The sequence below is a fragment of the Cyclopterus lumpus genome, chromosome 19, assembly GCF_009769545.1.
Source record: "Cyclopterus lumpus isolate fCycLum1 chromosome 19, fCycLum1.pri, whole genome shotgun sequence".
In the NCBI taxonomy this organism is placed as follows: Eukaryota; Metazoa; Chordata; class Actinopteri; order Perciformes; family Cyclopteridae; genus Cyclopterus; species Cyclopterus lumpus.
Window position 1 is genome coordinate 10,402,961 of NC_046984.1, and position 26,676 is coordinate 10,429,636.

The following is a 26,676-nucleotide window of genomic DNA, read 5'->3' on the forward strand; positions in this document are numbered from 1 at the left end:
GAACGCTGGAAACTATTGCTTTGGCATGCATACACACCACATATAGCACATGCTGTCCCCTAGTTGAGCTATCTATACCCAAGAGTTCGACTTGGAACATTGTCTTACAGCTTATCCAACCATGGTTTCAAACCATGTCAGGAATGTTTTGATTATTGCTATCGATTATATTAAAAAGGGAAATATACGTTGTCCGTGTATATATATATTTTTTATGTTCTTGGTTGCCTGATGGAGAAATTTTCAAATACATCACATCTTCTGAGTCAAACAGGCTTCTCTTGCGGTCCCAACATTACTTCTGGGTGATGTTGCTGACTCTTCCTTCCTTGGATAGTAAGGCTGACTGCAGATGGGACCGCAGACCAGACCTGAATACACTAGACTAAAGTAGGCTACACTGAACCAGACCAGACCAAATAAGGCTGGACTAGACTGCACCACAGCGGAGAGCACCTCACCAGAGAGAACTACTCTGGTGTAGATCAGACCAGACCAAGCTGGCCTAGTCAAGCTCCGACTAGACTAGTTGTCAGACCAGAATAGGCTAGATGAGTTCTAACCAGACCGCGTCAGTCCAGATCCAAGCACCGTAGGAACTTAGCAGATGGTGCAGGTCTTTGACTTTCCATCTCCTCCACCAGCTAGATAAACACACAGAAACAGAAAAGAAAACCGGATGAGTCTCATGATCTTCCATCAAGCCATCAACTGGATCAATATAGAATTTCTTAATTTTTTGTTATACCTTTCTTGGCTTCATCTTCTTCCAGTTTCTTCTTCGCATCCTCAATGACCTTCATTTTTGCATTGTATATCTCCGCCTTCTCGTTCCAGTGTGCCCTGTTGTTCTTCAGACCGTCAAACATGGGCGTGATCTCTTTGTGGAACCTGGAGAACTCCTGGAAAAGGAAAGCGAATACACTGGATGTAAATATGTAAATGCAAATACATAATTTTCCTTTTAGACCAGAAGTCCGCAGGGACAACTGACACATGTTGATTTATATGGATGTGTGTCTTCTTGTCCAAATATCATCCTGAAAAACATCAGGCTGACATTCCTCTTGGGGCCAGTTGGGTTCAAAAGGTTCTTTTCTATACATCCTGTTATCCAACCTACGATGGTTGAAGCACCTCTGTAACGTTAATAATAGTGTGAGAAATGATTTAACTCACTGGTAATTTAGTACTATTATAGGTCTGCTCCCGTCTACTGAGTTGAATCTACACTTTCTCACAGCGTCTTTTCAACAATCTACAACCCAGCAGGCTTCACAGTTTGCACAGTCGGAGGTGAGCTTGAAAATAAATGTTATAGCCTAGAAAATAGAAGTCACACTTTAAACTAGGGCCTCGGGGTAAGGTTAATGGCTCGATTTAGTAACGTTTACATTTTACATTTGAAGAGCTTGTGGTCTTTGAAAGTATAAACATTGATGGGCAAAATATGTTTTTCATGGCGCTTCGCTGGAAGTCAAAACTTAGATAGTAGCTGGATTAAATTGTTATGCCCCTCTTGGACTGTGGCTGTGTTTAAATTCCAGCAGTTATAGATGAATTGTTACAACACAGAGCACAGCCAGACTCCCTTCTTGCAAAATGTCTGTTTAAAAAATAAATAAATGTTATGCTTTTCCTGAAACTATCCCCTCTCTTTCATTGTGGATAATAATAATCATACTCATCATTGTTCTGCTGTGAAATGTAAAAGATGTGCATTACCTTGTACACAAATGAGCATACAAAGTCGATGAAACCACACTGCATCTTGGGTAGCTGTTCGGAACAGTTTCTGTCCATCATGGGCTGAAAGAGACAGAAGGGAGAGTTTCAAAAGAAAAGCAATCCTGAGAAACCTAAAAAGGAATAATAATGTGAAAAGAAGGCACAAGAGGGGTATGAACCTTACAATTGGTTGTTGGTCCAAAACAGATCTTTCCAAATCTCCTTGTTCCCAAAATTCAGCAGCTACCATCAGAGCCACCTGAAGGGAAACAGAAGAGAGGAAAAAGAATGACACAAGAGAATTTAAAAGGTGAACGAGGAAATGATTGCGAATGAGAAGCAAAAATGAAATAAACATTTTTCAATAAACATTTCACTCTCAGGACATTCTTTTGTCTTGTGTCATCTTGTCCGGCTTTTCTATTGTTTATCATTTTAATTTGAACCCAGCAGACATGTGTTTGAAATTGTCAAAATGATCGTATGAAGTCTGGAGTCATGGCCCAAAAATGTATTTGGTGATCACAGTGGCCGTTGCACACCGAGTTCATCAAGTGCAAGTGGATGTTTTTTTAGCTGTATTATATTTTTCTGGATGTGATAAATCTAAAATAATGGAGCTAAAACCAAACACATTTCAAGCTGAAAACCCCAATCAACGACTGAAGACGGGCAGGATCAAATAATGTGACATGTAGAACAAAGTCACATGAAATATCTCTCTCTCTCTCTCTCTCTCTCTCTCTCTCTCTCTCTCTCTCTCTCTCTCTCTATATATATATATATATATATATATATATATATATATATATTTCAATCAGCCCACGTGAAGGCTGTGAAGGCCACCCACCTTGCTCTGCACCTCCCAGGGTTTGGTGATAGCTGACAAGTCACAACCTGTCATCATCATGGCCCTGGAGGGGAGAGAGCGACAGACAGTCAGGGAGGACAATATGACACCCTGCTGTTGATGATGCAAGGGTCTTCTGTTTCTGAAATATTCACACAAATACATCTCAAAGTGAAATGAACAGCTCTACTATCTTGGGCTCGAATCAGGTACATACATCACAATTTCCTTCCTGGTGGAGTTGTTGGAAATGAAGGCGATGGCCTCTTTTTCCTCAGGCATTGGCTCCGTGGCATTGACAATGTTTTGGAACATGGTTCTCTTTCTGCGTGATGAGATAGCGGACAATCAGTCAGATCAACTGAACTAGACACACACTGTGATTCCTTAAAAACCTACTGTGGTTAGGAAAGGAAAGGAAAACACACAACAGATGCCAGGCGGCAGCTTGGGGGAGCAGTCGGAGTCTTTCAAGGAACTTACTTGAAGTAGAGGGCCAGGTCCGTGGCGATGATGCAGACATCAAACAAGTGCTGCACGTTCTTAAACTGCTGCTTCTGGAGGTTGCAGAAGATGTTCAAGCTCTGCGAGAGACGACAAAGAGCGGTCAAATGGTGTGCGCCACCCTCTTAAGTCTGATATTATTACATTCATTGTCCATGTATTTTGTCGTACATCGTCAGCCATGAGCGACTTGCTGTACTCCAAATGGTGCCGCTCCATAATGGAGGAGCCATGAAGTTTAGCCAGAGGAGATCCACTCCTAAAGAAAAATATAAGCCCCCCAGGTTACACATGTGCCCATGCTTCCTAAGCACAGATACAGAAATAAAAAATATCGTTTAGACTTGCTTTGTCTGGTAGAGGTTGTTGGTTCCTCTGTGGTCAATATCGTGGCAAAAAGCAGCAGCCACCATGGCAAAGGCATCTAGATCAGAGTAGTACTTCCTCAGCCTCCCCGTCTGTCGGCAGAAGACACACATCATAAATGATTATGTGCAGGGGAAGTGGCTATGGATTGTAACCACGTATGAAAGAATACAAATTGTTTTGTCAATGATTCTCAATGAGCATTATGATGAAATAAAACACGTCATGAGCCTATATAGCTGGTTCACACATTCTTGTAAACCTAGCGGTCTGTTAAACCGTCACCACGTGTATCCAGTTAAATATTGTGCTGTAGTGCAAAAAAAAATAGTAGCATCACCTTCTGTCTGCACGTAACAGACAGTTGTAAAGTGGAGAGAGAAAAGACATGAGGCTCTAACAACTTTGAGGAAACTCATGTTAGTTTTTCTGGCTTTGGGTCGAGTGTCTAGTGTTGATGCTATAGATGCGGTTCAGGCCTCACCTGCAGCAGGCAGAACATGGTGTGGCCTACGTTGAAGCCGTGCCTCCAGTTGTGGTAGGTGATGCTACGGTAACCCTTCCTCACTGTGTACATCCACTTGGTCAGCGTCTGAGAGGGAGGGAGAAGGGGGGCAAGCAATCAAAAAAAGATTCATACGGATTATGTGTTTGCATTAAAACAATTTTTAATAAGATCTCATTTCTTTGATTGCACACGTGAGCAGCATCTCAAAACACTTTTGCCGTACGCAGTGCCAGAAACCAGGAAGAGCGTCCCGTTCGGGCAGACAAATCGAAGTGTCGGACTACGAGACCCACCTCCGCGGGAACTTTAAACTTTTCAACAACCCCGAGCTCGAAGAACATGCGAATGCCGGCTTTGATGAGGTCGAACTCTGAGACGGGGAAGTCACTGAAGGAGAACAGGTACAGATTCTCTCCGTTGACGTTGTCAGCTGGTGGGCAGGTTGCTCTCTGAAAGGCATGCCCATAACTCAGTCAATAATTGAAAAAGTCAATAATTAAAAAAATATTTGACATTTTCCAATGAAATGTGTTTGATTGAAAATAAATAGTTTTCCAAAATCCACTCCCAAGATCCTGATATTAAATGAATTAAGTAAATGAATACATGCAAATGAATATGTCTTATTCATACATTTAAGCTTTGTGAGTGATGTACAATTGTATGTTTAAAAACAAACATACCAACAGTTTGTACATATCTTTCTGCTCACAGTCTTCAGGCTCTGAGTCAAACTTCTCATTGGTGTTCTGGTTAAAAAGAGAAAACAACCAGTTAGAACGACATTCACGCTGAACCCATGAACATCACCCACAGAAAGGTACAGCTGGAATCTGTAGATCGGCAACGAAAAGCAGAAAATATCATGATATCATGTTTCAAACAGTTCAGACAAGTTCTCCAAGCGGTCTCTGCTGTGTCTTTGTCTCCAGCAGACCTTTTAGTCGCCCTCCAATAGATCTTTATGGAGGAATGCTGCTCAAAAAAAGCTATTCATGGCACGATAACCTTTAACTATTTCTAATCTCTGCTTGAGTCTCCACTTGATTAAATGCTGAGCAACCAAAGGTTTTAGGCTTCTGGAACGACAGGTTGGTACTGACCAGAATGGACTGCAACTCCGTTTTGGTGCACATGGTCTGGCACAAGAGCATCTCCTCGGCGATGTCTTTCCTGTACTCCATGCGGTTCAGCTTGTCGTATGTGTCACAATTCAGAACTGACCAACCCAAGAACTGAGTCAGGGCCTGGCGCAAACAATGAGAGTGAGAGGGGATGAGATAAAAGATACACACCACCCAAAACAATAAGCAACTGAGCCGACCCTTAACATATAAAGACTGAGCGGACGCATGGGGCTGACCTCAGTGATCTGTTCGTCGTGTTCATCAAATGGCTTGCCGTCTTTCCTGTTGAAGAAAGTGGCGATGCCCACGATTTCTTCCTTCTTGTTGACGATGGGCAGCGACAAAACGTTCTTTATGACAAAACCTGTATCATCCACAGCCTCTTTCTGAAAGACATTGGAATAACATATTGAGACCATGCAATTAGTTTGAAAACTGTATACAGGATACAAGACAGATAACACTGCATATTGTAAAGGAAGGGTCTTAATGTGAGAAAGTATGTGTGTATTGCTGCGTGCATCCTTTGTCTGGATGCACTGTCAAAGTCTCCTCACCTGGAAAGTGAAGAAATCATCTGCAGCCACGTTCATCATGTTGCAAATCTGCAGGAAGTCACATGACACAAATACTTTAAAGTCTGGCACTTTTCTATGGATATTTATTACTTTGTCAATATTACTCACAGATGCTGATTCTGATCAATCTTTGTCTAAATAAAAATGTTATCTGCGTCTACGATTAATTATTAAAAGTCCTGTTGAATTTACTTGTATTTTAGTTTATAAGAGCAAAAACAGATGTGATTTATGAAATAAAAATGATTAAATTCAGTTTTTTTTATCTGTACTGTGTTCACATCATTTCCTGTGCAGTATTCCTACCGATAAGTGTCTTTAGTCTGTTATTTCACTACATTCTTATGTTACGACATTAGATGTAGATATGTTGTAATGCTTTTATATTCAAGTTATTTTCATAACAAGCTGCCCTGCACTTACGAAGCCATTTTCTGCAACATATGTCGGTAGTCCGCTAACTAGAGCCCAGTGATCTGCAGGCGGACCACTGAAAAAGTGTGAAAGGGAGAAAAAGACAAGTTATTCTCTGAGAAGCCAGTTCGACAAAGCTGACTCTCATTATGCATTATGTTGCCTCAACAGAAACCATACCCAAATAACACCCTAATTTGTCACGTATTTGTAATGCATCTTAGCTTTAAATTTAAATGTGCGCTTTATCCATCCATCCATCCATTTTCAATACCGCTTATCCTCATTAGGGTCGCGGGGGCGCTGGAGCCTATCCCAGCTGACATAGGGCGAAGGCAGGGGACACCCTGGACAGGCCGCCAGTCCATCAAGGGCACATGTAGGGACATACAACCATTCACTCTCACATTCACACCTATGGGCAATTTAGAGATCAATTAACCTGCAGCATGTCTTTGGACTGTGGGAGGAAGCCGGAGAGCCCGGAGAGAACCCACGCTGCCACGGAGAGAACATGCAAACTCCACACAGAAGGACCGCTCCGACTGGGAATTGAACCCGCGGCCCTCTTGCTGTGAGGCGACAGTGCTAGCCACTACACCACCGTGCAGCCCATGTGCGCTTTATATTTTTGTTAATTTGAGTGGAAGATCAGATTTGTTTTAATACTGAGCTTGGACTTTCATTTTGAAATAAGACATTCAAAAATGTGAACATTACTCTTTGATTTATTTTTGATTTTTTTATCCCAAGTGACTGAATTTGGTCTGTTTTTGATGCTGTATTTTGAAATGCTTTGGCTTGAGTAGATGCTCACGGTATGACTTTGATTTCTTCTTTGGCTTCCAGGAGGTAGTCAATGATCTTGTAAAAGATGACTTCCTGTACAGAAAGCAGAAGCCTGTGATAAATTATTGATTCATCTTCAGCTTAGACAATATAAAGATGAAGCGAGTCAGATTTAAAGTACGACGCGTCACAGAAAAAACTGAATTAACAAGGAGGAAAAAGACCAGTTTGTTAGTTACCCTGCCATCTGGCGTCTTTGGTCCTTTATACGGTTCCACATCTCCCAGTTTCAACGGCCATTCATCATAGAATTCCTGCCCGGAAAACAGACACACAAGTTGTTTATGCCCGTAGCCATGAATGCTACCTATTCAATCCTGTTAGCAGAAGTGATTCTATTGTGCAACACCGACCTTCTCTTTGGTCATGTCCAACAGGCCCACTGAGTATCGTTCGCATTGTAGATAGGTCCTTACAGTGTACAGCGCTTTGTGGAACTGTCTCTCAATGTCGGTCAACTCCTCAAACACTTTACTGGCCGACCAGAGAAGCACCTACAAGAGAAAGAACCGCAATGAGTGTGAGTGATTAAATGTTGACCCATGGCATATAGTATGAGCTCTGTTCAGTGCATTAGAAATACCAACAAATAACTACCAGTGAGTATTCACAATAGCCTCATCACCAGTTTACCTGACTCCTTCTGGACTCCACGTTGAACATGTAGGATGTGAAATGCTGCAGGCTGATGACTTGGGCAAAGTTCATGTACTTGTGGAAGAGCTAAAGAGCAAATGAGATTAGAGGTTTTCATCAATACACAACAGCAGGTTAAAGACTGGGGCAGAACCCATTCCCCCAAGTGTGGTCCTATGTGGCTACATTCACCACAGCAAAGTTGAGATGAATTGGCCATTAAAAGAATGAATTGTAACGTTGAAATAATAAAGATGGTTGTATAGAGTATGTATGCAAAGAATGACATTTAAATGTGATAGATCAATAAAAGCATTGACTTTAACAAATCAAATCAAATCAAATCAAATCAAACTAAATAAGGTGTTTTTTGCCAGAAGTCCACTTCTGGCAAATCTTTACACAAACGTCTTACATTTACCTAGAAAGACAAGTCCTGGGTCTCTGTGATTAACAAACCCCTTGATGATTAATCAAGTCAATATTTGTGTTTTTCTTAAGAATACAATTTACATCTTTGAGATGCAAGATAATATATAATAATATAATAATAGAGATAATATGTAAAGAGAAGTATAAAGCAGGACACAAAGCACACAGATATTTCAGACATAGTTATGCATCTTAGCCGTTTAAGCGTTTGCGCTGTGCATTATTTCTGATCTCTTTAGATCTCTTTACTCTCTTTTTCAGTTACTATTACTACTGTTACTATTATTACCGCACGAGTCTGTGAGAAAACCTAATTTCCATCTGTCTTCACTGTCTTTACTGCTTCTAAAAAAACACGTTAAAGTTATTCTTTATATACTAAAGAGATAACATATTCACAGTTAAATCTTTATACCTTTATTCAAGTTCATGTTCAAAAGCGACCAAATTAAGTCAGTCAGGTCTGATTGGCTCCCGCTGACATAATTGGAGGGGTTTACACCCTACTGGTGAGATGTAATTACAGCAATCTTTATTTGCACATTTCCAAATGGCAGAGGGCGGCTTTTTAAAGTCGCAGACATTCCTGCCAAATATGGTGTACTTTAGCTGCTACTTCTTAAGGCAAATATGACCCAATAATGACATCGTCATGTTTAAATTCAAGTTAATTTAAGAGTCTCAAACACTACCCTGTTACAGCTCCCTCATCCCAATGGATAAGTGTCTTGGAGTATATTCTCTTACCTTCTCATCCTCTGCAGAGAACGAGTCCGCTCCTATTTTGTTGAGTGCCATGATGACTCCAAGGCACTCTTTGTCAGCCATCAGAGGGAAAGTGAGCATGCATTTAGTCTTGTATCCAGTCTGTTTGTCAACAAAGTCGCAGAATTTTGGATTCTGTATTGGAAAAAAAAAAAAGAAAGGTCTGATCTTACTTTTAAATAAAGTAACTAAGATTATTTGAGTCGTGGCCACACGTGGAAGCAGAAAGCATTCAAGCTGCATTCAAATTGGTCAACGGACACGATGGGTACATTTATCTTCATATTCTTCAGCTGGCTATTCTGATAATCCCATTGAGGCCTAAAAGCTCTAGTGGCACGTACACCTACCAATGATCTTAAAATATCATTCTAACAGTTTCGAATAGTTTCTGTGAATCTTGAAGCTAATTACCGAAGTAATAGAACTATAGGAAATCATAGAAAGATAAATAAAACCCTTGCCCTCAAGATGTTTCATCACAAATCTGCACATAACAGTTGAGTACCACTAATATATTTAAATATCAGTATTTTTAATCTATTTATTGTCAGAGCAACAATAGCAAGGGACTCATAATGTATCTTAGGCTGAATTAAATGAAAATGCAGAAATGATGTCCATTATTCCAGTGAAAACACATTACGTGTGGGGGTCATTTTTTTTTAAAGACCCACCGATACCACAGAGGGCAATTTTCCTAATAACATGGCAGAAACGTCTCCATCTATTAATATTGGACAGCTTCAGAGTCGCGCACAGACAACTTAGTTGCGCAGCTCGGGTCGATCCAACTTCTCACCTTTGTGACATCCGGTATGTTTAGTGGCTTTTTGAAATTCGCGGTGTGACCCACGATACCCATGTCGAGAGGGAACACAATTTCACTCTGCGGATTCACCAAGTTTATCTCGAATTTGGATGTCGGAGTCACGTCAAAGAGGCAAGAGGAGAGCTCCGGTATTCCGTTCCTCGCCCGGTTTATGTAGAAACCGAGCCTGTCGGCCTGTAGGATCAGGGCAACTCTTTGCATCACTTTGTGAATGGACTCCTCCATGTTGCCCTGTTTCTGCAGCTCCTGGACCAGCTCGAAGATGATGGCGGCTTCCTGCACAGAGTTCACATCCTTGAAGGAAGCGGTGTCTTTGACGTCCACCGTCGCAGAGAAGGCGGCGGACAGCGCTTCGGCGCGCATTTGCTTATCAAAGTACTCTTTGGCGAACTGCGGGTTGTTCTCCAAGTATTTCTCCACGCTGTCCTTGTCTGCCATCTTTGGACTTTAGATAGTGTTGTATATTCCCCTTCTCTGTTTTCTTCTTCTTCTATTCACAAAAGCATCACCTGCGGGGGGGGGATCAGTGAAGCGGGAGAGGGAAGCCGCGCGCGTGGCCTACAGGGTCGGCTGGATCAGTAGCATTCTCCTCCACGGTCCCCGAGGGAGTCAGTGACACATCCCGTGTCCGCCGACAGACAGAATAAGATGGAGCGCGGCTTAGAGGCTGAAAGGATCAAAGTGGCCGCTAATTAATGTGACGTCATGAGTCATGACATTAAAACCTCTGCTCTAAGCGTCCTTAACCCGCAAATCCCAACGCTGATCATTTTATATCCGGCAACACGGGAGAGAGTGGGACTGTCCTCAGGGGGGGAAATGTAGGCGAGGAGAGTGTGAACTAAACAATGCTCGACACCCAGGACGACATGTCTTTGGTCCCCAAATCCACACAAACACGAGGACTCACTGAAGAAACACGGTGGCAACAATACGGTGGCCTTTTTGGTCCAGTTTGGTTTCACCAATCCACTTAGTTATCCCCCCCCCCCCCCATGACACTGGCACACCTCAGCTTAAGTCCAACCACCAGCAGCTCCAATGGCCCCACTGGAGCTGCACGAGCACCTGAACACTCAGTGGGTGGAGATGATTCATGCCCAGGTCTTTGTTTTTTTTAAAGCCAGGCACTGGACTCACACCAGTAGCCTTCTGTTCCAATTAATCAAATATCCAATGTGTTATCCCAACACGTATTAATCAGGGGACATTAAAACTATTTTCCTTGCCTCAGATAGCCAAACCTCCTTGCTAGCCAACACTGCATTGTTCTACCCTTGTTGTTGTTGCTATTGAGGAGGATGCGCCTGAATAATGGCGGCCACTGGCAGCGATGGTGTTCAAAGCCAGAGTGGTACTGGTAAATGTGTGAGCAGCCTACCTGTGCGCTCTAATTAGAAGGAGGTATCTGTCTTAGAACTGGAAATTGGCCAATTAGTGGGACTTGGATGTCTGGGAACAAAGCCCTTAACAAAGATGGCTGGCTATTATTAACCGAGTGCACTGTCTGGTTCGCTGCTGGCAGGCTGGCAAGATGAGGAGTTCCCCACTATTTTTTTTGTCGTGGGGATTAAGGCAAGCTAATCAAGGGAGAACTACAAAAGGTGGGTGTGTGGATGTGAGGCATAGTGGAAACAAATTAGAGCAGCTCATTTCACATGGGAGAAATGAGTTGGGCGTTAGAGTAGGAGAGAGGCAAGACAAATATATCGATGAATAAGATGAATAATGCCATATTTCTTATAGCCAGTTCCAATGTTTTGTTTTCCATCTTACAAGTATGTAATCTTCAAAAACATTTTCGATTTTTTTTTGGCGAAATTCTTATTACATCCTGACAGCAATCATTGAATAAAATGCTCTGCAAAAAGAAAACGTTTCTTGCAGGACTGTAATACAGCCTTCCATTCACCTGCCTGCAGTTTAACAGCTGTGGGTACTAACACAAGCATGTTCTTACATCCATTACAGTCATTTTGGGGGAGTGGTTTTGGAGGGAGGCCTGAAGGGACTGAGCTTTCAGCGTTACAGACTTTCTTGCTAGATGAAGCGACTGTTGAAGCAGGTGCTGCTCGCTTTCATTTGAAAAGAGTTAGCACCACATGGGCCGGGTGTTTTGGTTGGATTTATTTTTTATAGCGTACTTTTGCTAGTTTCTCAAGATTACCAACTTTAGCTTTCATATAATTTAGTCGTATCAGTATTTTTTCCTGATTGTGTTAACACATTTATATAGTAGAATAAAGATATTTCTAGTTCATTTTGTGTGTTTTTTGACTACCTATTCAATTGTAATTTGTGTTCTAAACAGCGGCCTCTGTGGCTACAAGAAGCAATTCCAGAATTTCGGCACATTGAATTTATTTATGTTTCTCGAGATTCAAATATTAAATACACCAATCAAGGACTGGACTGGGAGTGATGGGAATGGGACCAATAGGGTCATACAAGGCGGTATCCACCAAAACACTTATGCGCATTGAACTGAGCACTTTGTTGTATTGCTTATGAATTCAACTTTTTTGTAAGAGGAACAATGTCATATTCCATCGTGCATAAGCCTGGCTTTAGACAATGAATGAAAATATAAACAACACTGGAACAATCTATTTAAGTGGATAAAAAAAACTCTTGTTTACCCAGAATTCTGCTTTCCTGTTATATTATTATAACAACTATTAGGTTGTTTGCCCAATCCCACTTAAAACTTAAATTTCACACCCCATCAAAACAAGAAACCAGCTCTATATAGTTATGACATTACATGTACCACTCTACTGCCCAACACTATAAAATGCATACACTAGACTAGTCTAGAGTTTCTTAGCCAATCTTCATGATTATGAAATGTTGCCTCTGGCCAAATTCCAGCTGCTATTATTTCTACTGAAAATGAGTGATTGTCCTGTTTTCCACTGGCCGGGGCTTCGGTTATGCAAGCTGCAGATGTTTGGCTGTGCTGTGCTCTTTTTATTCAATCAAAACCTCAGAGGACCGCTTACATGAGCTCAGTGCAAAATAACAGCATCAATTTATAAAAGCCTGCCACAGTAGATAGAAGTCATTTGAAATACCGACCTGTGTTAGAGAGTAGTTACTGCATTCCTCTTAGTGTTTGTTCTTTGAGTGATACGGTTTTATTGCACAGACCTGGAACAGCAAAACAAAACAAGTCACAAACAAGCTGTTTGACCCTCCTGGTCTCGGGAAAACAATGTTTAAAGGAAATAAAGAGGTTCTTGTAGACATGAGATTACATCCTCATGGGGGATATTACCATTAGCTTGCCGAGCTCTCTTTTGAAGGGGCACGTGCAGAAGTACACAAAAACATGTCCGTTCACAAGCATCTTTAGCTATAAGTCCTACTATCCCATCATCTGTGATGGTGTTTGAAACCCCAGACTTTGTGCTTTGACATGATGTGATTATCTCTCTTTCACATTGATTATTCTTTTTGTTTGAAGTGCACTCTGTCCACCATTTATACAAACAGTCCCTAAAAAAGTCAGTTGATAGCAAAATCAAGTCAACGGGTGATACAATCATATGGATGCTGCCGGGCAGCCTGCACACCCACAGAAACATTTTATTGATATGACAAGAAAGCGCTGAAACAGGTTTTTATTACGATCAAAACAAAGGGACGCACACACATACATTTAACTTAGATTTATGAGATGCATTAAAGAGTAGTGTTATGCCTGCGTTGTGTGTACCTTGGGGTGTGACACATGTTTGTTTATATGCACATGTAGCTTGTTCCAGATGGTCCTCTTTGACCAAGAAAGACTCGATTCTGACGGGAGAATACATTTTTTAGGGCTACGGAGGGGGTGGTGGGGCCAATGTGCAGAACACACAAATCAATAGCACCGGGGCCTGCAGTTATATAAATGTTTGTCCAATGGAAGGCAAGCTAGCTGAGGGGAGAGCAGGGGAGGTTCAGATCTCCAGAAGTTATGCAATACCAGCCAGCTGTATATAAGGACACAACTATGACAGAAAGACAGAGGATCTTTGTGAGTTTTCCCACTTTAAACAGGTATGCATTGACTATGGACGTTTTTATTTTTTATTTTTTTACTTTGACATTTTGAATGGAAAAATCTCAAATGAAGGATTGGTGCTATTGCAAACGCTTGATTTTGCCTCACGCGATTTCTTATTCCTTTAATTCAAAGTGTTTTGATTGAAGAAAAAAAAATAGCTTGTAGCACATAGGCAAATATTTAGTGGAGTTTTGTTACACTCCACTTTACTGAGAGACTTGAATGAATGTGGCTGACAAATGCTCCATTTCCCTCCTCAGAGGTAGAATGCTGCGCTACGCTGTGGCCCTCTGTCTCCTGGCCGTGTCCTCGGCACAGGACTGCCAGGTGGCCAACATCCAGGTCATGCAGAACTTTGACAGGACAAAGGTGAGTCGTGTCAAGAGATTAATCTAGTACATTCATCACGTTTATATGTGCTTCGTAGTCGTTTTTTTGGGGATTAGCGATAGATGGAAATATAACTGTTGAAAGGATGTTGTGTAATACTAATTACACTGTTTATGAATATTTTGCTCTTTCACTTTGAATGAAGCATCATCGATGAGCGAAGCGCTCACACTTGGGATTTCTCTCTCATAGTATGCAGGGACTTGGTACGCCGTCGGAAAGAAGGACCCAGAAGGTTTATTCTTACTCGACAACATCGTAGCCAACTTTCAAATCGACGGTGAAGACGGCAAAATGACGGCCACTGCTGAGGGCAGAGTTATCATTCTCAAGTGAGTTCACGTTCTTGACTGCGAAGGCTCCCCGTTCTGTCTCTCCTCTTTATCTCACGCGTCTCATCGCTGGTAATTTCCTTCTCTCGTTTTGACCTCTAGCCAGTGGGAAATGTGTGCCAGCATGTTTGCCACCTTTGAGGATACCGCTGACCCTGCCAAGTTCAGGATGAGGTACTGGGGAGCTGCATCCTACCTGCAGACTGGAAGTAAGTTGAGGAACATTTATACCGGTGTAGGACTTAACTGGAATTTCTGACATGGATTTCTGGAATCAACAACAATAAATTGCCAAAAAGCCAAAAGCTCATAGTAGCCCGCTACTATGAGCTTTTGGCATTATCGGCGCGCAGTCACTGATATTAAATTGCAAAAGGGATTGTTGACCTCCAGACCACTATTGATTTAATGTAATCATCAACTGCAGCACCTGGTTCTCTGTGACCCTGGAGCATGAATCAAAACAAACACTGACTTTAAAGGGGTCAAAATGTAATTGAGTGTAACTCTGACGTCACATGCAATCTCTAAAATATCCTCACGATCCCAGCGCTGACAACACTGTTGTGTTTTTAAGTACACTTGCAGTATCAATTGTAGTATTGCCCATAATACCCATCGATAGAAATGTATCAGCTGTTTACTTGATTATGTTGTCATGGGACTCTTTTATAAGTCCCACCCCTGTTTTTGTATACATGATTGACAAACGTTCTTAAGTCCACTTTAAGCAGAAAATAATCAATGTAAAAGAGAGATAATCACATTTGCTCTAAGCACAAAGTCTGAAGTTTCAAACACCGATCAATGATGATGTCATAATGTGAGTAAAGGTGGGTACCTTTATGTGTGTTTACACCAGCCAATATTATAGTAAATACCTTTAACATTAAAGGGTTCTTTACCTCAATTTAAAGCAAAATAGTATTTAACTTGTGAACAAAGAAACCTTCATATACAAAACATCAAAGCACTTCTGAGATGTACAGTGAACGTCCAATGTAATCTGTAGCATATTACAATTTTTGGCCTCACAGGTATCACAAAAGTAAAAAAGAAATGGTTCCCAATTTTTAAAAGGATGGTTTTGTTAAAAATCTAAACTCTGTCTTTCCTTTGCAACCTCCCTCCGCCCATAGACGATGACCATTGGGTGATTGACACCGACTATGAGAACTACGCCATCCACTACTCCTGCAGACAAATCGACTCTGACGGCACTTGCCTGGACAGCTACTCCTTTATATTCTCTCGTCAACCGACCGGTTTGAGGTCGGAGGACCAGAGCAATGTCCTCCAGAAGAAGACGGACCTCTGCCTGCAGGGCAAATACAGACGCGTTCCCCACACGGGTGAGATCAGTTTATGATAAAATGCACATTTTCATCCAATACATTTTATCAGTAGTGGAGCTTAAATATCACCGATTATATTACACATGTTTATATTTAGGCTATCATATTTATTCAGACACTTAAATACTGTGGGTTTTTGTTTAACACACGTGTGAGATGATTCCGTTTGTGTTTTTATCATCATGTGAGCTAAACGTTTGTGTCCTTTCCACTGCAGGCTTCTGCGAGGCCGCCAGCCAATCTGTCACTCCGAGAACTGTTCAATGAAGCCCCGCCCCCCCCGGGGACTGTGTACCACCACCGCCTGCTTGTCTTGGATTGAATCCCAACAGAGTTCTCTCTCCTCTGCTGTTTTTGTAGGAAGTAGCCCGTTCTTCTTTAAACATGTTCTATGGATGGCTATAAACTGTCACATTTTCATCATGTAAATAGAAATGAAAGATGAATGTTGCTGGTTTATTGTCATTATCCCAAAATGACCCAACTAGTGAAGAACATGATTCATGTCTTTGTATAAAAATGTCAGAGTTGTGTAAAACAACCTTCCTCATGGAAACCAGTGGAACTTGACTGGTTCCAGTGAGAATAAAAAAAATAAAATAAAAATCTCTTTTATGAGTGAAGCTTAAACTCTGAGCTCAGAACCAGGTTCACAAGTCACTGACTTTGCTTTTACACTGAAAACATACATCTTGGAGCACAAAGCAGTTATTGTTAATAAACCTTCATACATAATAAGTTGTGTGATATCTAGGCATAGCAGTTTGGCTGATACTTGATTATATGATGTATACTTTATCTGTATTACAGGATTGCAAATTATGAATTCATGTTGCTGGCCTTTGGATTCAGTCAATCAAAATACATCAAAATCCAAGTACATGCAGAATTTAGTGGTTTTTGGTCTTTTAACATTTAAAAAGCAATGATATGAAAGGAGCTTCTAGCAAAAGCTTCCTACACTGTAACTGACCACCTAACATAACACATTGCACGTTTTTAATGGAATGTATATTAACTATGTTTAATATTATTTTGACATTTTAATGTATATATAATAAACGTTTTTTGTGTCATGGGTTTAAAATACCTCAAACTGTGTCCAACTGCGATCTAGCGCCACCAGCAGGTCCAAGTTCTCACTTATCCAGAGAAATATCTCAACATTTTCTGGATGGATTATAATCAGTTGATTGCTTAACTTTTAATGTTGTGCCATCGTGTCAAAATCTAAATTGGTCACAAACTGGAAAACTAATGAAAATTATGTGACAAAATGTTTCCTACACAAGTAGCTTGGTACTTTGCAGGTTAATTTGTAATACATTTACGATGCCTGATCCCTTTGGTATCAAAGTACAGTTTAAGTAAACACACCAGGCGCATCAACTTCCATCTCAGCCTTCACTTGCCCAACGTGGATCAAGAGCCATGAAAGAATATACAAGCAAAGATTGTGTATTTGGCTCCATTGTATAACCTCATTTTTATTTTTAGCTTATTCTGAGACTAATGTTCACTCTTGGTCCGTAAATACACTCCGATGTGACAGCGTACAGCTGTGTTGGAAGGAGCTTTCCATCTTTATTGCACGTTTGTACAGTACAGTGCACGGCAAAACAACTTTGGAACACATGATTAGAAAAAAAACAAGCGCCAACAGCCATCCAACACAGTAACGAAAAAACAAAACAATGACCAGAAGATGACCGTATAGCAGTCTGCCTGTCTGCCTTAACCCCCTTTCCCCTGCCATAGAGGACCTTTACTAATCCCCTGCCGTAAATAGTTTAGTACAAGGAATTAGCTCATGCAATCTCATTCCAGCCTTACAGGACTGCAGGCTTGAGAGGAGGTGGATGTGAGCTTCACTTGAGCAGAGAATAAAACCAGGACAACCTGGCACCAGGCGCAGTCGGTTTATGGTCTGGTTGAGTGTAGACAAATCAGACTATGTGGGTTAGGTCCTAGTCGTGGTAATAGTCACGTGGTCGAGTGAGGTTCGTCCAACTGTCACCGTCCTTCATATTGGAACTAGAGACTCAATAAGCAACGTTTGTCCACAATGATGACAGACTATAGATTTAGTAGAGAATACAAAAAGCATACAAGTATTTTCCCCTGTTATTTTGTCCTTCCCCTCAATACTGTAATACATTATTGTTCCTCAGAACAATGTAAATATGCCTTCAATAGTACGCATCCCAAGGGAACACCAACGGTATAGATTAATGAAACTCAGAGTGGAGGTTTACAGCCGGTATATCAATCGAACGTGTTCAGCAAGTTTGTAAACTTTCATATAATACAGTTAGATACATCCCACGATGATGCAAAAAAGGTGATGTATAATTAACCATGCTTTCATTTTCTGGAGGAAAATAAAAAGCATTCATCATCTAAAAATACTGTAGGTTGCTTGTATGAAAACAACCCAAGAATAAATAAATTCATCAAATAGACACAATAAGAGCTTCACAATAAAAACTGAAAAATAATACGACACTCCAAAAAAAAAATTAAGCAGGAAGACCCCATAAATAAATATATGGAAGGAATATGATCAGAACCCGATGGTTTTCTACTGGAAAGGTAAAACTGGAGTAAAAACAGACAAGCGGTTCGGTGTTCCCAGCATTTTAAGAATGTCCCTTGATTCCTATTTATATGATAAAAAAAAAAAGTAAAAATGTGAATATTAACTAATAACCAAGTTGTTCAAGCAGTTTGGATATCAACCCAATCTCAGGCAAAGGAACTCTTTTAAATCTCTTGTTTATAATCCCATAAACAACACACACAATATCACACACACACAATATCCCATTATTGAATGCATCAGAAATGTGTATCCAGTGATGAGTTCCAAACTATTCATCTTACAGTCGGCCGCAGCCACATCGCACTTTAAATAAGAAAAGAAACAGGATGGCTTGGCAACAATGCAAGCAGCTTTCCAGATTAGTTTAAAATACATATTTTACTCACCTTTGCTGCAGGACTATTGCGTTTGTGAAGTCAGTATATGATGGAACTAGTATTTAAAACAAACTGCAGGGGTTACATTTTCTGAATGGATATTATGATCTAGTCCAGAGGTTCCCAACCTTTTTGGCTTGTGAATGTGATTACCATTAAAAAGGCAGCACTGGTTAACCTGGTCATAAACACGTCTGGGACAATGAGTATCAAGTAGACAAATAGGGATGTTATCCCTTTTTATTCTAAAACATTTTTAGAGGCCTGGATATGTTATAATAATTATAATAATTGCTTGTGTTGCATGTACGGATGCGTTGCTATCGTGGTGCCCCCGCGGGGAAAGAGGGGTCACGACCCCCCCTGATCTAGACTTCCTTCTAGCTCAGGCGAAGCAGTAGTCAATGTGTGCCAGGAGCTCCCTGTGGCGGCTGGTGGGATAGGGGGTTCGACACCTCGGGCACTCCAGGAAACTCTCGTCCAGGAGGTCGGGGACCTTTGAGGGAGATGTAGGACCAGGAGGGTCGTTGATGGTCAGACGCTCAAACGCAAAGTTGTTGTAGGAGTTGGGTTCTGAGAAACGGGCGTTTGGCTGTTTCTGAAACACAAAATATTACATTGATAAAGCCGATACAAAAAAGGTATCTTTAACTTTCAGAAGGGTAGAATAACACTCAGCATTTGTCATTTAAATACAATTAAAATAATATCAACATTTTGGACAAAACGACTTCATTGACTGAAGCTGCATTTCAGAAAAATGTATAAATGAACATGTGGTTATGATGACCAGTAGAACTCACAGCAGACTCCAGTCTAGCAATCTGATCCCGGGCCTTGCGAAGCTCCTTCAGCACCTTATGTAACTGGTGCTGCATGCTCTGACGGTCAATCTTTTCATCCTCAAAGTCCTTGGCGGAGAGTTGGATCTTAGGAAAGGTTAGAAATGTACGATGAGGAGGAGAGAGACAAGAACGCATTGCACTTGAGTGGGATCAGTATGGATTGCACTACTTTTAGGAAGTAGTAGTCACTCAAAATAGTTACAACGATGTGTTGAAGGGTTTTCTTGTGTGAACTGTGACACATTCACAGCGTTACCTGCTTCTCCAGTGCTGCGATTCTCCTCTGCTCTTCATTTTGGCTCAGAAGAGACTTCTGCAACATATTCACCTGTGTAGGCCAAATTACCAGTAAAAAAAAAAACCAGGCAATCTTTTCCCCTATTCAAATACACCTGGAACAGGGTTTCATGTTGACCTTTACAGGTTGAATGTGAGTGTTACCTGCAGGAGGAGTTCAGCAGATCTCTTCCTCTCCTCCTCCAACCGGATGTCCATATTCTCCAGGTCCAGTCTCATCCTGTCGGACCGCTCGGACGACACCTTCCTCTCCTCACACACTGCATGTCTGGATGCAATGTTTATAAATAAACAAGGTTATTCTTAATAAATATATATATATATATATATAGTATGACAATGGAAATCTGTTTGAAAAAACAATTAACTTTTTTGACACTCAACCTAGCATACAAGGTACGTAGAATATTGCAATTTTGCAATTCTTCAACTGAGAATTTTAGAATGTGAAATAGATAAAAAGGTGGAGTATTTTGAAGGGACAACTAATCTGCAGCATAACTGGCCAATGTAGTTTCTTTGCACCAGTCGAACGAGATCAGACTGGCTTTACCTGCTGCCGAGTCGCTCTTGCTGCAGCTGCATCTTTACGTCCTCCGACTCGTTGCTCTTCTCTTCATACTTCCTCAGAAAGGAGGACAGATCGCTGCACTTGTCCTCATACCTCCTCTGCAGCGCTGACATCTCCTCCTGGAGCCCGGCAACCTGCTCCTTCTGAGACTGCAGCTCAGCTTGAGCTGTCAGGGTCTGCCGAGCCGTAGAAAAACGCACATTTTAAAGCGCTGTGTGCTTTCCGTCCATTAACTTCTCCAATTTGACTTCTACTAAATAAATAATAAAATGCCTAATTGCAAATAATGTAGAAATTCAATAGGGGTTAAGTGCATGAAGATTTAGCGCTAAATTAAACATTTCAATGGGGTGAATGTCAATCATTTTGGACTTTGGTTTGACTGCAGGGTTTCTCCAGAATGTGAGCAGCACAGGCCAAACAAAGTAGAATATAGGAATTAAGTAGGGAGTCAATCTTAATCAGTAATCAAATGAAACCCTTCAGCATTTACCTGTTTCCTCTGCACATTGAGCTCCTCTTGGCTTCTGGTAACCTGTTCTTTTTTCCTCTCCAAGTCTTTCTGTATCCCCAAAAGCAACTGGTCATAGTGGCTTTTCAGCTGATCCTCTTTTTCTGGACTTGCTGAGTCAGCAGGAGCTGAGGTAAGACGTGTTAGTCAACACAATAAGAAGCTAATAGATATTCAAAATGTAAAAAAAAATGTAAACTTTTCAGTCCTTCAGTCGGTGTAGAGGTTTTGCTAAATTTACTGTCAAAGCCAAACAGTCCCCAGTGCTGCTGCTGTTGCTAAAAAAATAAATCAGGATTACATCACATGTCTTCCTCATCTCCTCAACCCAAAGCCTGCCACCTGCTTAATGTTAAATGTTGTGGCTAAAAAATGATATATAAAACAAACTTTTCAGACTTTTCGCATCCCGTAATGTACATATCAGAGCAAAAAAATTGAAAAAAAGAAGTGTTTATTACGTTTATTTGTTGGCCCGTAACATTTCATGTACTTCTGTACAAGGAGGAGTTGGAAGTACCCAATTAAATTACTCCTACATTCCTCACCAGCTGAAGGGGCCTCTTGCTGGGCCAGCTGCTGCTCCAGCTCTTGTGTGCGGCCCAGGACGGACTGGACGTAGGCCTCTCTCTGCTGGTCGTACATCAGCCACTGCTGGTTCTTCTCCAGAGCCTGGTGGTGGGATGCACAACTCAGACACCGACATACTTTTTATTCTATGCGTTTGAATATCAGCCCCGTTCATCTCAAGGACACGTCTGTATATTTGTTGTAGAAGACAGATACAGGCGTTTGGTTTTGTGACGAGGGCTTTGCCAGCAGAGCATAATACCCCGTGTGTCCTCTGTTGATAAAGCCCATTGATGTTGGCATAAAAGATGTGCCCTCGACATTGAATGATAAACCTCAGATCATAATTTCATTCCCTTTGCACTCGACCGAGTAATGGGATGAAATACTTCAAAAATATATGGCAGATGGGCAAGATATTTTATTTACAGAGCTATGGTACAAAAGCATTTTTCAACAGTGAGAAAGTAAGTAGTCGGATTACAAACACGCACACACTAAATCATTGACTTGACTCACATCCCTCAGTTGATCTTGTACCGATATCAAGTCTGCAGGAGGTACCTGTCCATTCTGGAGAGAGAAAAACACATACAAAAAATAAAATAATTCGTCTACACACACACACACACACACACACACACAGTACTGTTTTCAACACTGCTACCTGATCCAGCCGTTTAGATTTAGACGGGCTTGAATTAGCAAAACTCTACGTGTTAAGTAGTGAAAATGTGCACTGCTATCTGCAACTGCGCCTTTTCTTTTGTTAGTTTATGTTGTTTTACAGTTTGTTGACGTCTCTTGTCTGTTCTTTTTCTTTGGTTGTGTTGTTGTGACTTAAAGTTCACGCCATTTCTTCTATAGCATGTTAAGACCTACAGGTTTCTTTTAAAATACCGTATTTTGGAGAGCAAGTGGGCCGTGTCTTTATGTGAAGTGACACGGGGCGCGCCCTCGAGCCAATCGCTCGACATCCATCTGGAAAAGACGCTCGGTCATCTCATAATTCAGTCGCCCCAACCCTCATCCCACTAAACTCCAAAGCTCAAGAAAACGCGACAACAAACGATCATCTCTGTGAGCTCTCACACTTCCAGACAAGCATCATGAGCTTGTCAACATTTTCCAGATGGATTTAAACATACATACCATAAGCTAAACCTAATAATAGCCTTTTGTGAATCCAAGAACAAGTTAGAGGTTGAGTCAGGGTCAGTTAGTCGGATTATTTCTATTAATGTGAAAGGAGCTAAGCCACACACACACACACACACGCACCCCCCCCACGCCCCCCTTGTTACGCTGTTTGTTGTTTGAAATGTTAGCAGGCAGTGAGCGAGCGGTGTGTGTGTGTGTATAGTGTTATAATACACAATAATCCAACATTTCTTAAATCATTTTATATATAAACTAGTTATGGTAACATACTCTCTCCCCCTCCCTTTAATTGTAATTGAGTGTCATTTATTTGACAAAACAAGAAACAAAACGCACAATAAGGGGAAGCTGAAGCTGACCGACTTACAAACCCAGAGGTTTGTGATCTCGGAGTCTTTAGCCGTCCAGATTCCTGAATCACTTGAGATTTTCCCATCTTTGCCTCAAGGAGAATCTGTTAGAGTGGAGTGAAGGCCTGCTGTGCTCACAGCATCAAAGGGCTGACTGGGAATCAATACTGCTTTTGAATATGGAAGGAGAGCCTACAATTGTGAGGGAGGGCCAACCAATGGTAAATTAATTATACAATCCTTTAGAGAACGTCACTTGCAGTGATTTTGTCTTACACAAGTGATATTGATGACCTAAAAAATTTAACAAAAGAGTACCATGGATTAAGCATTTACGTCCATAAGGTTTCACTTTTGGTCATGTATTACTTGCACCTTTAGCTCTCATCACAACAAATTCCCCAGAGAGAAGGTCATGTCCACAGCTGAGGAAATCAATCAAAGGTTACACAGTGCCGCCTAGTGGACAAAGAAATAGCTGCTCTGCATTCCAAACGAGCCTCCTTCAATGCACAAAAAAAAGGTTTCTGTTGAAACGTACAATATCCTGATGAAATGAACATTACATATCTTAGGTGCACTAGTAACTGATCGAAACAGGAGCCGTGATTATTAAAAACCTTGACCAGACGCAAATACATTTTGATCAAGTTATTATACATTTAGCACCTTTCCGTTACAATCTAGAGTTGCCAACCAAAAGGAAATTTGACTTGTCAAAACGTTTTATGATTCCACACATATCTATATATATATATATATATACATATATATATATATATATATATATATATATATATATATACACATACATATATATATATATATATATATATATATATATATATATATATATATATATATATATTTACTGCATCAGCACTATGGATAGTTAAAATCTCAGATATATAATATTAGATTGGGTGGTTGAGGACAGTAATAAAAAACATTTTTTTCTCCATTTCACCCCATTTGTGTCACCAAAAATACAATTATCTATAATATTGAAGGGCTTGCCAGCAATAAATAAAGATACTGAATAAGCCCTTTAATTATCACTGTCATGATAACATTTGCCCTTTTCATGGCAGCAAAAGCAGTTCAGACACATTTTAAAGCCGACTACAATATGAGACGGGTACACATTCCCAATAAGATAATTGGTAATATGGAAAAGGTGACAAACTTTAAAAGGCAGTAACAACTTTTGTGACTAACGAGAACATCTCGACAGGTATAGGGGCTATAATTGGTCAACCTACCACCGCCTGTGTTTCCAGGGACTGACACCGGGCAGAAACAGTGGCCAGCTGATTCTTCAGGTTCCCAGTCTCCTGCGACAAATTCTGGAACAACACGTCTCTCTGCTCTGCCTCCTTCCTCCGCTGCTCCAGCTGGGCCTGCAGTGATGCCACCACCTGAAATACACATCAATAATACAAATAATAAAAAATAACACTTTGACTAGCCTCCACAAACATCACGTCAACCTGGTTTTTTTTTTGTTCATACAGAGGCAGTTTTTGCTGGGGGTATTTTCTCTTCTCCAACCAATTATCTCATTCACACAAATGACATTACATGGCTGGAAGTCTGCTCAAATTACCCACTGAGAAGTTCAGGTTTTAGCACTTTTGTTGATGAAAGTTAAAGGCAAGTGTAATTCAATCAAATTACCCACTCACAATGTCTGGGAAATCAATAGCTGATATTCCTATTTACCAGGAGGCCATTTCCAAGTAGTGGCCGCATGGCATTGTGACTAGTCTAAATTAAAAGAACCAAAACAGTTTCTACAACAAGAGAAAAAGGATTTCAGAAGGAGAAGCAACCAGCTCAAATAGACAGCAGCAATTTCTCTAGCAGTGTCATAAACACAGACGCACAACAGTGAAAGATAGTTGGTTTATAAATATCAAGTGAACAGCATACACACCATGTGTTGGTTGGTATGCTGAGTTTTTTCTGGCTGTCTAAATGTCCTTTAGCTGAGCTGCTGTCAAAATGGGATAGATACTAGATACAAGCTGCTACCCCCCCCCCCCCCCCCACCCCCCCAACTGTTTTTATAGTAGCTCAGTGGGATTTTAGTACGTTCTTCCCCATTTTCTGACAGTTGTCTTCTTCCAGTAATACATATGCCACCAACACAATGCCAAAAGTTGAGGAATGTGTCCAAGCTGAGAGAGGATAGATGGATTTAGCCATACTGGTCTACTGTAAATGTGATTTTTAGCTGTATACTTCTGCAGAGACGCGTCACATGTACGTACCTCTCCTCCTCTGGCTGACAGCTGCTGTCTCATTGTTTCTAGTTCCTGCTCTCTAACGAGTAACTGCTGATTGTTCCTCTCTCGCAGCGTCTCAAGGGAAAGGATCCTCTGAAATAAACACGAGATAACGCATACACATTAAAACATGAACAAACATCATCTGGCAGACAGACAGACATACAGACAGACATACAAGCCGACAGGGGATTCTGAAGTTAAACCTGAAATACCTCAATACATGAACTATTACCTCCAGCAGCTTGGTTTTGTCTGAGTCGGGTGGTTTCATGTGTCTTTTGGCCAGTTCATCAATCTTTCTCCTGAGTTGCACGTTGTCCTTTCTGACTTTCTCCAGCTCCGCCTCAGCCTTGGAGGCCGAGCTGCTGGATTTGAAACCCAACCTGGTGACGAGTGTCTCTTTGGCACCTTTAGACGTCATGGCTGCTTTGTTGGGCGTCGAGGAAGTAACGCAGACTTCTAAAAAGGGAAATGAGAAATTCCACTTGTCATTTTTATGTCAACTTTATCAGATGCAGTGAACTCTATAGGAATAATAATAATAAATAAAACAAATGGACAGTTCATAAATACTAAACTAATTCTATAAAATGCTGGCATACAGACTACCTACTTTTTCCCTTTCAAATATTAACATTCATATACAATTATGAAATATGCTTTATAGATAAATAATGTAAATTAACTACATGTCGCTTTCCAACCATTTCGATCTTGGTAGTAAAATAATTTACGCCTTTACGTGCATTTACTCGCGCATTATAGCGTCACATATCTTGATTTTTTTGACGTCATTCAATACAAATGTAAAATAAACATCTATTAAGCAGATAGTTCATGAACGTTACATAAACCTGTCAGTTTCATTACTGAACCAGCGTTACATCGTCGCACTTTTCTTAAGTTGAACGCCTTTAATAAACTAACGTCACATCGCTTTAATTGCACCCTGTCGGTGTTGAAACAAATCAACGAAAAGAAAGATAATTGATAGATAAAAACGACATATTGCACACTCACAAACACAGCGAACGGTGGATTTCTCCTGTTTCTAACAACAACGCCGCTTTCTCACCTAACGCCTTCGTTTCCTGAAGTTTGAATTGCGGCGCGCTGACGTCATATCCGTGATAAGCATTGGGGTGCGCATGTTTATGCAAGCCGGAGTGTCTCATGAAACAATGACAGGTTGGGCGGTGCAGTGCGGAAAACATAGCGATTTGTGAAGTTATGTGCTGATGTCATTTTGAATAATGGTATCCAATACGATTGTCTTCACTTGCTTTAGCTTTTACAGTCAAATGAGTTAGGAAGTCGTATTTTTCAGGTTTTAATGACCGTTTAAGGTTGTACTCAGAACGGACTGCCCGTTGCACTGGATGAA

At 40.9% G+C, this 26,676-nt stretch overlaps 2 protein-coding genes across 2 annotated transcripts; one reads left to right on the forward strand and one right to left on the reverse strand.

Annotated features, from left to right (window-relative positions):
* Window positions 1-600: 600 nt before the first annotated feature.
* LOC117748659 (cone cGMP-specific 3',5'-cyclic phosphodiesterase subunit alpha'-like) lies at window positions 601-26,385 on the reverse strand. The gene is made up of 31 exons (XM_034558629.1): window positions 26,313-26,385; window positions 25,525-25,751; window positions 25,275-25,382; window positions 24,264-24,419; window positions 22,010-22,063; window positions 21,460-21,592; window positions 20,903-21,048; window positions 20,392-20,585; window positions 19,983-20,106; window positions 19,798-19,869; window positions 8,740-8,892; window positions 7,558-7,647; window positions 7,278-7,418; window positions 7,104-7,178; window positions 6,893-6,957; window positions 6,085-6,151; window positions 5,641-5,688; window positions 5,320-5,469; window positions 5,060-5,203; window positions 4,640-4,705; window positions 4,250-4,405; window positions 3,933-4,040; window positions 3,431-3,540; window positions 3,254-3,341; window positions 3,062-3,162; window positions 2,796-2,903; window positions 2,579-2,642; window positions 1,913-1,987; window positions 1,726-1,809; window positions 749-902; window positions 601-644 (listed from the first exon to the last, which is right to left on the reverse strand). Exons 2-31 carry the CDS (start codon window positions 25,711-25,713, stop codon window positions 601-603), a joined length of 3,267 nt encoding a protein of 1,088 aa, XP_034414520.1. The 5' UTR covers window positions 25,714-25,751; window positions 26,313-26,385.
* rbp4 (retinol binding protein 4, plasma) lies at window positions 13,621-16,810 on the forward strand. The gene is made up of 6 exons (XM_034558630.1): window positions 13,621-13,633; window positions 13,901-14,009; window positions 14,223-14,362; window positions 14,465-14,571; window positions 15,502-15,714; window positions 15,935-16,810. The coding sequence occupies exons 2-6, from the start codon at window positions 13,908-13,910 to the stop codon at window positions 15,982-15,984; spliced, it is 612 nt and encodes a 203-aa protein (XP_034414521.1). The 5' UTR covers window positions 13,621-13,633; window positions 13,901-13,907; the 3' UTR covers window positions 15,985-16,810.
* Window positions 26,386-26,676: the final 291 nt, after the last annotated feature.